The sequence below is a fragment of the Schistocerca gregaria genome, chromosome 2, assembly GCF_023897955.1.
Source record: "Schistocerca gregaria isolate iqSchGreg1 chromosome 2, iqSchGreg1.2, whole genome shotgun sequence".
Taxonomy (NCBI): domain Eukaryota; kingdom Metazoa; phylum Arthropoda; class Insecta; order Orthoptera; family Acrididae; genus Schistocerca; species Schistocerca gregaria.
In genome coordinates, this window is record NC_064921.1 from 36,553,536 (window position 1) to 36,566,165 (window position 12,630).

At 39.5% G+C, this 12,630-nt stretch overlaps 1 protein-coding gene across 1 annotated transcript in view; it reads right to left on the bottom strand.

The window, feature by feature from the left end:
* The window catches only part of LOC126336269 (putative E3 ubiquitin-protein ligase UNKL), a 253,332-nt gene that overhangs the window by 62,987 nt on the left and 177,715 nt on the right, over positions 1-12,630 (bottom strand). The window contains exon 9 of the mRNA XM_049999767.1: positions 12,238-12,421. Within this exon, the coding sequence (XP_049855724.1) occupies positions 12,238-12,421 (184 nt within the window). The remainder of the gene's footprint in view (positions 1-12,237; positions 12,422-12,630) is intronic.

Consider the following 12,630-nt stretch of genomic DNA (forward strand, 5'->3'; position numbering starts at 1 on the left):
TTGTCGTATCACGTATCGTAAGCAAATGTCACGCTGCTGGAAGGTGTCTGATGTTCTAGATGCAACCGAATGTTGCTTCTTGTAATGTAAATGGGCGTCACACTGTCAGACCATTTCAAAGGCTCTACTAATAGAAGCTGTAGCACGCATTGTGAATATTTTTCCTGAGAACTTTTCAGTCTGTGAACATCTTTATGTTGCTTGGTATTTCGTCACACTGATCCGACTGCAGTTCATTTTCTTTTTGGCATTGTCCTACTCACAAGTGATGTTAAGTTACAAAATAAAGCATGTGGCTTTACATACTGAATATATCTGCTGAAATTGTGGTGTGCTCGGATGCCACGGAGGAGTTGTGCTTGTGCCTCCTGTACATAAGGGACGCAATGTCATAGGTATAGGATTGTACTGGCATATGTAATAATTGTAAGCAACTCAATATTTATTACCTCGGTTGCAACTTAGCTCTGAAGGAGGCATGCGATCACTGTGAAGTGAGCAGCACAGCTCTACCTACACAGTGTAGGATACAATTTGTCATAGTCTACTGAATGTATCCACTGATATGCCTCATTGTTGATGGATGATGAAGTAGGCCGTTACTAATCCCTCACTACCCACCTGCCGCACTGAGCAATGTACACACTAGGAGCTGAGTACACACCTCTTTACCCTTATCACTGCACATTGCAGATAGTTAGACGGGCAACAGCAGTCGACAGAGAGGCTGGAAGAGAGTTTTGCCCTCAGACACGTCTGATATGTAATTCGCACATCTCCTCCTGCTCCTCCCTCTCACTGTCTATGTACTCCTCCCCTCTCTCAGTTCTTTCCCCACTATCTGTTCAGCCTATGTGGAAGGGGCTGGGAAACCACTGTGTGCCCCTCACGTGTAGGAAGCACTGCATAGCAGCGTGGTAAGGCACAGCGTTACCATTCCTACACAATATGCCCTGTCATGCCGGACAGTTGTCAGGGGCTACAAAAAGCATGTTTTCCCCTATTATCTCCATGCCTATTGGAGCTAGGCAATTATAAATCCCACATTACTCGTGAGGTCTGCTCATTCTGTGCTAAATTTCATCACTATTGATTTCGATCAGCTTTCAACATTAAGTGTGCACCTTCCTCGTCCCGCACCCCCCACACCTGTACATATTTGAGGAGCACTGTTTCAAATCGTATTACGTCAGCTGATGGAACAAATTGAGTTTGTTGTATTTTCCTATAGTTTCAAAAGTAATTTTCCATTCTGTGAACTCAGATTGTAACAAATAGTATTTACTAAAATTGTAAATGGCTGTTGGAACTAGTTGTGGTTTCAAATTATACTGAGTTTTCTATAGTGTCTGACTTGTGTCCAACATTAATACGTTACTTTGCTCAGTTGGTTATAACGACAAACAGCACACTTTACTTTCAAACTTATCAGTTCTATAATAACAGTTATATTTTATTTGTGAATTGTGAGTAAGGGAACAGCTTTTTGGATTATGAAGGAATTGTCGTAGGTGATAATTTGAGAGGAAGCTGAAAGAGGAAAAGAAAATGAACATAACCATCAACTTAACATGACCATGTCCATACCACAATGCGAACACACAGGTAATTTCCATTGCTGCAGTATACCAGCACATTTCTTACTAAAGGCAAAAAATAAAGTATTTGGAGTTCTAAACAAAAGTGAAGATCTACGAGTTTCATTGATGATTTGTAGTTTCTTCACCAAAGAGACATTACCAGAGAGCTGATATCCAGACATTGATGATTGTTAAGTATCACATTTCAGTAAATAGAGATTTGTAAACCACGGGTGCTAAATTCAAAACTGTTTGGATTTGGGTAGAGTCATCTAAATACAACTGGGTTATGGGTGGTGAAGGATGTAGAGAACGAAGAGTGAGTGATCAGAAGAAAGGGAAGTTTGCAGCAAAAAAGAGTTTCATCTCAAACCTACAGGGTAGGGAGAGGCATTATTCTAGGAATGAGAACCAGCAATTGTACCTTTCTTCGGAACTGAGCATCAGAAAGTTGTTCAAAACATATAATGCAAATGTACGAAGTAAAAATGTGGTCCTTTCAGAAAATATTCAACTCAACTCAAAATTTGACTACCTGCATCAGATAGTTAAAGCCACAGTTTTAAAATGTCTCGCATATTGGCGACAGCTGCCCACAATGAAAAATCACAAATGTTGACTACTTGGGTGCTCAGAGGTTAAGGGCAAAGACATTTCACCAACTTATGAAGGAGAAACCCCACAATTCAACAACACTATGTTTTGTTATGCAGCACATATAGATTCTTCAACTATCAATAAATAAGGCACATTATTCACATAAGTAAACTATCACACTCTCTATGTAATATATACCGATAATAAAAATCCACACTTCTATTGCAGGAAATGAAATCCAGCTGACAGAATTTTTGTTGGGTTGCTTTAGGTCTCTACTGAGTATTTCAGTCTGAACATTTTTGCAGATAGCTGTGGAGCTCCACGTGGAACATGCTTCGATTTTATTTTTTCCTGGAATAGCTCCTCAGCAGCTTAGGAAAGTAACAGTGTCTTTTTCCAGTAAGATGTGACTTATTTCTTCCTACGACAAGAGTCTTTGGATGGAAATAATTGGCAGCATTCAACTGTATTTATGGCCTACATACAGTTCAACAATTATTTTAGTGAGACTATGCTCTTATCATCAGCTTGTAAAACTTGGCTCATAAAGTCAAAAGAACAAAAAAGATATTAGGGTCATTCCATGTCAATTCAACGCACCTCTAAACCTGACCCCCTCTGATTTCATTCAAATTTGGTGCATTCAATGACCCACATAAGAGATGGAAAATTACCAATTTGCAGATGCGTATTACAATTGTGAAGAAAGTTATAGGACTGGGAAGTTTGAAATTTGTGCTAAATTTACATGAATATGTCAGAACATAAATGACTGTAAATCTGGTTATAATTCAGTTACAGCAATGAAAATGGTACCATTGGAAAGCTAATGAATAGACCTTTTACATTGATATGCCACATTGCAGCTTACAGAGAATTTTCATACCAAAGGTCATTGACCTTGACCTTTGATGGATATGAAAATGCACACACACACACACACACACACACACACACACACACACACACACACACACTCCCCTGCACCACAAATGAAGTTACTTTTACTATGTTAATGACTCTCCATCCAAAATAACTTCTTGTGTCCTGTCTACATAGAAATTCTCAATTATCCTGAACAATTGTACTTTTTATAATAAGTGGAAGTGTTGTACGAGTTAAATGCTTTTTGAAAGTCACGAAGTACTCTATCTACCCGATTGGCTCGATCCGTGGCTTTTAGGATGTTATACAACAAAAGCACGAATTGGCTTTCACACGACAGATATTTTTGGCAGTCAATGCCGGTTAGCGTGGAGGAGGTCATTTTCTGAGATACATTACTATGTTTGACCTTGGGATATGTTATAATACGTTTGACCTTAGAATATGTTGTTATACATTTGACCACAGAATATAGTATATGATTCTACAACAAATGGGGCCAATGATATTGGACAGTGGCTTTGTGTATCACTTCTGTCATCCTTCCTTTTGTGTGTGTGTGTGTGTGTGTGTGTGTGTGTGTGTGTGTGTGTGTGTGAAACACACTTTCTTCCAACCACAGAACACAATTTTTGTTGCCAACAAAAATGTAACTGTGGTCATATTTTTAGCACCGTTTGAAACAATCGAGCACTGCGGGGCCATTTCAGCTGTTGGTGGATCCCCCACTGTTGGTTCCAGTGTGACCGTATCCTTAACTATCACGCAAAGTACAAGCTTCGGCACATCTATCTTGATGTCCCATTACAAACTTTCAGACTTTGCGAGAGAGACTCGACTGCAGTATGAAGCGGTTCCTGGTTAGCGACAGGCACAGAGGCATCAGCTGCCAGAGGGGAAGGAGATAATTAACACTTCAAAAAAAGTTTTGCATCAGCTCAGTTCACAGAACTCCTGAAGACAGATGTTGGCAGTGGATATTGTATCACAGACACAATCTCTTCGGCTTTTCAGAGATGCCGCTAAACCTGCCCAAAAATGTAAGCAACCATGCATAAGCAGACCCGGTTCGGCACAGGGGGTCTGACAACTGATCAGTTAAAGTCATTCCACCAACACGGAGGTACACGGCTCGTGTTGTCTGTAGTTCAACCGTGCCTAGATGGTCAATACCGTGGTTTGATCGCATCCACATTGTTACTTTGGGTCAGGAGGGGCTTCAACAAGGGAAGTGTGTATGCGTCTTGGAGTGAACCAAAGCGATGTTGTTCAAACATGGAGGAGATACAGAGCGACAGGAACTGTCGATGACACGTGTTGCTCAGGCTGTCCAAGGGCTACTACTACAACGGATGACAGCTACCTACGGATTATGGCTTGGAGGAACCCTGATAGTAACACCATCATGTTGAATAATGCTTTTTGTGCAGCCACAGCACATCATGTTACAACTCAAACTGTGTGCAATAGGCTGCATGATGCGCAACTTCGCTTCCGTCGTCCATGGCGAGGTCCATCTTTGCAACCAGGACACCATGCAGCGCGGTACAGATGGGCCCAACACCATGCTGAATGGACTTCTCAGCGAGTGCAGCATGGTGGAGGTTCCCTGCTGTTTTGGGGTGGCATTATGTGGGGCCGACGTACACCGCTGGTGGTCATGGATGGCGCCATAATCACAGTACGATACGTGAACGCCATCCTCTGACCGACAGTGCAACCATATCGGCAGCATATTGGCGAGGAATTCGTCTTCATGGACAATAATTCGCACCCCCATTTTGCACATCTTGTGAATTACTTCCTTCAAGATAATGAAATTGCTCGACTAGAGTGGCCAGCACGTTCTCCCGACACAAACCCTATCGAACATCCCTGGGATAGATTGAAAAGGGCTGTTTATGGGCAATGTGACCCACCAACCACTCTGAGGGACCTAAGCCGAATCGCCATTGAGGAGCAGGACAATCTGGACCAACAGTGCCTTGATGAACTTGTGCATAGTATGCCACGACGAATACAGGCATGCATCAGTGCAAAAAGATGTGCTACTAGGTATTAGAGGTACCAGTGTGTACAGCAATCTGGACCACCACCTATGAAGATCTTGCTGTACGTTGGTACAACATGCGATGTGTGGTTTTCATGAGCAATAAAAAGGTCAGAAATGATGTTTATGTTGATCTCTATTCCGATTTTCTGTACAGGTTCCAGAACTCTTGGAACTGTGGTGATACAAAACTTTTTTTGACGTGTGTACAAAGGTTAAAACAAGAAGGTATGGTGAGGGGTATTTACTGCTAGGATTCACAGAAACTAGAATTAATGGCGACGAACAACCACAGTGTGTAATTTGCTTAACAATTTTAGCCGCGGACAGCATGAAACCTAACAAGTTCAAGAGACATGAAATCAAACATCCTGAATTAATGGGAAAACCAAAAGAATTTTTTTACAGGAAACTAAATGTTTTACTGCCTACCCACAAAAACTTTGCTAAAATGACAAAAGTGACTTCTAAGGCCCTTTTAGCCTCTAATAGGATTTCATATAGGATTTCTGAATTCAAGAAACAGTATCAGCTGTAAAAACTCTGGTTTTCCTAGCAGCAATTGATATAGTGTAGCCAAAGTTCGGTGACTCATTTACTCGACAGCTGAAAAGTATTTCTATCCCTAACAACACAGTGCACAGAAGATGACTTTTAGACATTTCTGACAATTTACTCAAGCAGTTAACAATGAACTGTGTAATAACAGTTTTGCACTTGAAGTGGATGAAGTGACTGGTTTTCATAAAGATTGCTTATGTTCATTTTGTTGACGAATTTAACATTGAAGGCGAATTACTTTACTGTGAGCCGAAACCGAAAACAGCACCAGCTCAAAGCCTTTTTGACAATTTTTAAAAATCAAAATGGGATATTGTGTAATAAGCGCACTGCTGTATGCACAGATGGAGGTCACTCAATGTCTGGAGTTCACGGAGGATTGCAACCAAACGTTAAAGCTGTAGCTCGTGATGCAGTATGGGCTCACTGCACAAAACATTGGGAAGCTCTGGTTGCTGAAGGGAACAGCTCACCCCTTGTGAAGTGCTATGTATCATTATAGGAACAGTTAAGAGTGCTAAAATGAATGTTTCAACTGAACAATGAAGTATTCTGTTTGTTAAAGGAGAAAAGTCACTCTTTAGCTGACTGTTTCAGAAACAGAGATTTTCTATTGAAAATAGATTACCTCATTGACATTTTTGAGGAATGAAATACTATTAATACTAAACACTTCACAGTAATTGGGCAGCTGTACTATCTCGGAATGAAAAATGGAAGGTGTTCGTACACTATTTACAGCTGGGGGAAACCAAATGGGACGTGACATGCTAGGTTAATGTTCCCTACCCTAGTGTCACCGTTACGAGGACACAATGGGGACAAAAGCCTGCGTTCTTCAACATCTTGCAACACTAAAGGTTCACTTTGAAAAGTATTTCAGTGACAATTTTGATAAATTTAATTTGATTAAACATCCATTCAAAAATGCTCCTGAACTATCAAATCCACATATAAAAGAGCAAAAATAATTTAGTGATCTCACTTTGTGTTATTTCATTGAAAAGTAAATTTAATTGAAGTGTCTCTGTGGCGGATACGGATCCGTATTGGCAAGAAATTCTCAATGCTGAGACAAAATGCAATGAAAACTTTTCAGCTTTGGCAGCTATGAAACCGAACTACCATTCGAAGCTGAATGCATGCTATTTCTGCTTTTACAGCGTGTCTGGAGAAACTTTCTTCTCAAAAGCAAGCTCATCCATCACACAGAACTTCATAATTTAAATTTTTAATGTTCCTGTTGGAAATGGAAGAGGATGTAGATGAAGATGAAATGGGAGATACGATACTGCTTGAAGAGTTTGACAGAGCACTGAAAGACCTGAGTCGAAACAAGGCCCCGGGAGTAGACAACATTCCATTGGAACTACCGACGGCCTTGGGAGAGCCAGTCCTGACAAAACTCTACCATCTGGTGAGCAAGATGTATGAGACAGGCGAAATACCGTCAGACTTCAAGAAGAATATAATAATTCCAATCCCAAAGAAAGCAGGTGTTGACAGATGTGAAAATTACCGAACTATCAGTTTAATAAGTCACAACTGCAAAATACTGACGCAAATTCTTTACAGACGAATGGAAAAACTAGTAGCAGCCGACCTCGGGGAAGATCAGTTTGGATTCCGAAGAAATGTTGGAACACATGAGGCAATAGTGACCCTATGACTTATCTTAGAAGCTAGATTAAGGAAAGGCAAACCTATGTTTCTAGCATTTGTAGACTTAGAGAAAACTTTTGATAATGTTGACTGGAATACTCTCTTTCAAATTCTGAAGGTGGCAGGGGTAAAATACAGGGAGCGAAAGGCTATTTACAATTCGTACATAAACCAGATGGCAGTTATAAGAGTTGAGGGACACAAAAGGGAAGTAGTGGTTGGGAAGGGAGTGAGACAGGGTTGTAGCCTCTCCCTGTTGTTATTCAATCTGTATATTGAGCATGCAGTAAAGGAAACAAAAGAAAAATTCGGAGTAGGAATTAAAATCTATGGAAAAGAAATAAAAACTTTGAGGTTCGCCGATGAAATTGTAATTCTATGAGAGACAGCAAAGGACCTGGAAGAGCAGCTGAACAGAATGGACAGTGTCTTGAAATGAGGGTATAAGATGAACATTAACAAAAGCAAAACAAGGATAATGGAATGTAGTCGAATTAAGTCGGGACTTAGGTTAGAAAAAGAGACACTTAAAAGTAGTAAATGAGTTTTGATATTTGGGGAGCAAAGTAACTGATGATGGTCGAAGTAGAGAGGATATAAAATGTAGACTGGCAATGGCAACGAAAGCATATCTGAAGAAGAAAAATTTGTTAACATTGAGTATAGATTTAAATGTCAGGAAGTCGTTTCTGAAAGTATTTGTATGGAGTGTAGCCATGTATGGAAGTGAAACGTGGATGATAAATAGTTTAGACAAAAAGAGAATATAAGCTGTCGAAATGTGGTGCTACCGAAAAATGCTTAAGATAAGATGGGTAGATAACATAACTAACGAGGAGGTATTGAATAGAATTGGGGAGAAGAAGAGCTTGTGGCACCACTTGACTAGCAGAAGGGATCAGTTGTTAGGACATGTTCTGAGACATCAAGGAATCACCAATTTAGTATTGGAGGGCAGTGTGGAGGGTAAAAATCATAGAGGGAGACCAAGAGATGAATACACTAAGCAGACTCAGAAGGATGTAGGCTGCAGTAAGTACTGGGAGATGAAGAAGCTTGCACAGGACAGATTACCATGGAGAGCTGCATCAAACCAGTCTCAGTACTGAAGACCACAACAACAACAACAACAACAACAACAAAAATGTTCTTGTAATTCTCATTTGCCGTACTGTAAATACTGTTCATTAGGCAGTTTTGAATAAATGAAAATGTGAATAAGATAAATAATTTGTTCCATATTGTCAATTCAACAATTCATATAGTTTTGGTTTATGTTGCACAAAATCCTTCTAAACTGAATTTGCTAAAACAGAGAACAAGGCACAGAAAATATATTAAAAAATGACGATTTTTGTTCATAAAATGGAGGGGGTGGCTGATACTTTTGCTCGTGAAGAGTGGCCCCATTGGAAAAAGTTTAAAAACCACTGGTGTAGAAATTGATAAGGAATCTATAGGGCCTTGGTGATTTGTCCAATTTTAACAATGTCCTATGTCTCTCAATGCCGCTGACAATAACATATATTTTACTCATCTTGGCAGTGGTAAGAGAATTAACTTCGGGTTTTTTGCTTTTACTTTGTTACCCTCAATTTTAGTTCCTGTCTTGTCAATAAGTATCTGGATACTATGGTGGCACTGACACTATTATGGAGTAGTTTCTGTTTGTTTAGAAGTTTCTTTACAGATTCGTGTACCATGGAGGGCACCTCTCATCATGAACTATCGTTCTAAGTACATGTGTATCCAGTTTCTGATCACCTACTCTTTTTAACTTGACCCACATTTATTATACATGTCCTGTCCAGAGTTTAATGTTTCACATTTTATGTTGAGCTACAGTGTTATAGTCTCTTTATCTATATACAGGGTGATGAGAAGCAATCAGAAAAGCTTGTAAGGGTGTTGCAGGGTAGGTTGAACTGATAAATAATTGCTCAGAAAAAAAAAAAAAATTGATACACTGCACTGTTTCTACGTTAATCAGCATTGATGTTAGCCAATCACACTGTTGCACATGCAAATTCAAATAGCTCACTGAAGATGGTGTCGTCAAACATATTCTTCATTTGGTTTCCTAAAACTGAACAAGAGTGTCATACAAAAACTGGACACAGGACAGTAATAAAGATCGAACCTGAGATGTAGGCTGTGCAGACTCACGTGCTATCATCTACGCTGTACCAAATTGTATCTGGCGAGTCACTTGAATTTGCGTGGGCACGGGAGGCAGTGGGAGGGTGGAATAATAATAATACGGTATCGCCCGATACTATTTCACTCGCACACTCTACAGTATGTCACAACGTTCTGTTACAGGATTACTTTTTATTTTTTTATTTTAAATCTGGCTCATATGTAATTCCAGTCACTGTGTAGAATTTTGTACACCAGCTATGCTGTGTCACATTCATGCAAAACTCTCTTAACTGTCTTCTCTGCTGCAGGAAATTGCTAACGACTACACCAAATTATCAAAAGACAACTGAACACATATTTTCACTTTCAACTATGTGCTTACAGATATTGTAACTGCATTTACAATTCAGTCCATTAACATGTCACTAACACGTTCTTTCTCTACTAGAATGCAAACAAGAGTAGTTGATGATGACTGGTTTTTGGGGCACTCAACTGTGTGGTCATCAGAAGTACCAGTTTTTTCACAGTCTAATTTTTACACACAGTCCACTCGAGCCACTGTCACAAATGATGATGATGAGGGTGAAATAATGAGGACAACACAAACACCCAGTCCCCAGGCAGAGAAAATCCCCAACCCATCAAACAAGTGTGCTGCCAATCAATATAAAAGCTTTCTTACATTACAATCAAAAAACATAATTTGTTTTTCTCCTAAGAGATTCCATAATCCCACTTATCCCGTGCACATCTTCTGGGTCTGCAGACTGCATACCAGATGCCCAGCAAGTAGTCAGCATTCTCCTGGCTTCCACGCACTATGGCTACATCTTTCATCGTATGCCCTCTCTGTAGGAACAGATATGGTACACACAGTAGGTCTGTCAATATTTGATCCTCTCTACTTTACTTAATCATCGTGGATGTTTTTAGCTCATGCAACAATTCTTTATATATTGGAACAGGATGTGCCGTAACACTACACTTGCAATGAATTGATTGGCTAACTTCAGTGTTAATTAAATCAGGAACAGTGAAACGTACTTAATTATTTTCTTAATTATCTCAGCACAACCTACCCTGCAACACCCTCACAAGTTTTTGAGACTGTTTCCGATAATGCTGCATATAACTTTCTACTTATTTAGTAGCCGCTTTTACTTTTGTATTGTCATGGTCCCCACAAACAAAACTGTAATTATACAAACTGTTTATCGTATAATTAAGTTCTCCTATGATTACAGGGTTGCGAAAGTTACTAGTGAACTGAAATTTTCTCTAAGGTCTTAGGTTACATCTGGAGGAAAATCTGGTGGTTGTAGAAAAATCTAGTTGTAAGTTTAGAATTTCTTGTCTCTTGTGACAAATATACAAGCTCCATTTGCCATTTGCCTATCCTTTCAATATATAGGGTGAGTCACTAACTATTGCCACCAAGAATAACTCAAAAAGTATGATAGTAGCTGAAAAGTTTGAGACACAAATGTTGCATGGGACAAGGGGGCCATAATATGACATTGGTTTTTTGTTGCTAGGTGGGGTCGCATCAGAGATATGAAGGTCAACTTTGTTTTTTTAAATGGTATGCTGCAGTTTGGCACCGATTTCCTGATAGCAGCTGAAGTGTCTGAACATTGATGCTGTCGGTGACCTTCTGAATGGCTGTTTTCAGTTCAGCAATAGTTGTGGGGTTATTGCTGTAAACCTCAAAAAGAAATTGCACATGCTCAGAGACGGAGAATAGGGCAGCAAATCGAGGCCCGTGCCACTGGCCTGTGGGTACCACAGAGTGAGAATGCAGCCCACAAAGTGCTCCTCCAGGACATCAAACACACTCCTACTTCAACAGGGTTGAGCTCTGTCTTGCATGAACTACATCTTGTCGAAATCAGGATCACTTTTGACAATGGGGATGAAATCATCTTCCAAAACCTTCAAGTACCATTCGGAGTCACTGTCTCATGGCGGAATATCACACAGTTTATTCCATGACAGGACACTGGACACCACACAGTCACCCACTGAGGGTGAAGAGACTTCTCGATAGCAAAATACGGATTCTATGTCCCCCCAACGCGACAATTTTGCTTATTGATGAACCCATCCAAATGAAAGTGAGCTTTGTCGCTAAACTGAACCATACTGCACATACTAATTCCCATCGTGCCCGGTGGCCAACCGTGCAGTTCGAGCATCCTAAGGCAAACCGTTCCGAAGTTAAGACAATTTTATTTCATATACTGAACATACACATTCCCTCACAAGTGTTCAAAAACTCTCAAAAATACTATCACTGAAAGTTTTTGGAAAGAACAAAGTAAGTTAACACTTGGCAGTACGGTATAAATATGAAGCACTCACAAATTTTTGAAAATACACAATATGAGAGACCATGTGAAAATGACACAAACAGTAGGTCAGGCTTATTTGGCATAAGCAATCTCACACAAAGGAAAATTCAGAAGTAACCTATATACGTAAATAAATGTGTGAAATGAACAAATTTTGTTACTTAGTAGAATTTGTGATACCTTTAACTCTAACATGCCAATGATGAACAACATAGTGTTTATCACAATCAAAATCACAAAAATTGTAGAGTACCAACAAAGCATGTCATTGCAACTCATGGCATTTTAATTAAAGATTTTAATTCCCAGACGATATAAATAATTTTTCATTTTCATCCAATTACTTCACACAATACCACAAAATTTAGAGCAATTAAAACAATACAGAAAAATATACACTTACCTACAACAGATTCAACAGTATCAGCTGCTGGATAAAATGGAGTAGCCAGTGGGGACACTGATGGCAGTGGTATAGAATTGCTAATGCTATAATTCAAATAAATATTTTGTTTCCTATTTGCCTTTTCCATTGGTGTAAGGAGTGGATCCCGCTCTATTGCTATTAGTTTGCTTTGCATTGCACTCTGTAAGAAAGAGAGAAAAAATTAGTGTTTCAATAATTCATTAAGGGTGTGATATAGTGGACTTTTCAGCCAGGACAGGAATAATACATACTGCCTCGGAAGGAAACTTCACAAATGAAAGAGTTCATATGATGTGACATCACAGGTTAAACATCTGAACAGAAATGTTTCAGAATATATGAAAATAAATTCTGGCTTCTGATGATAGG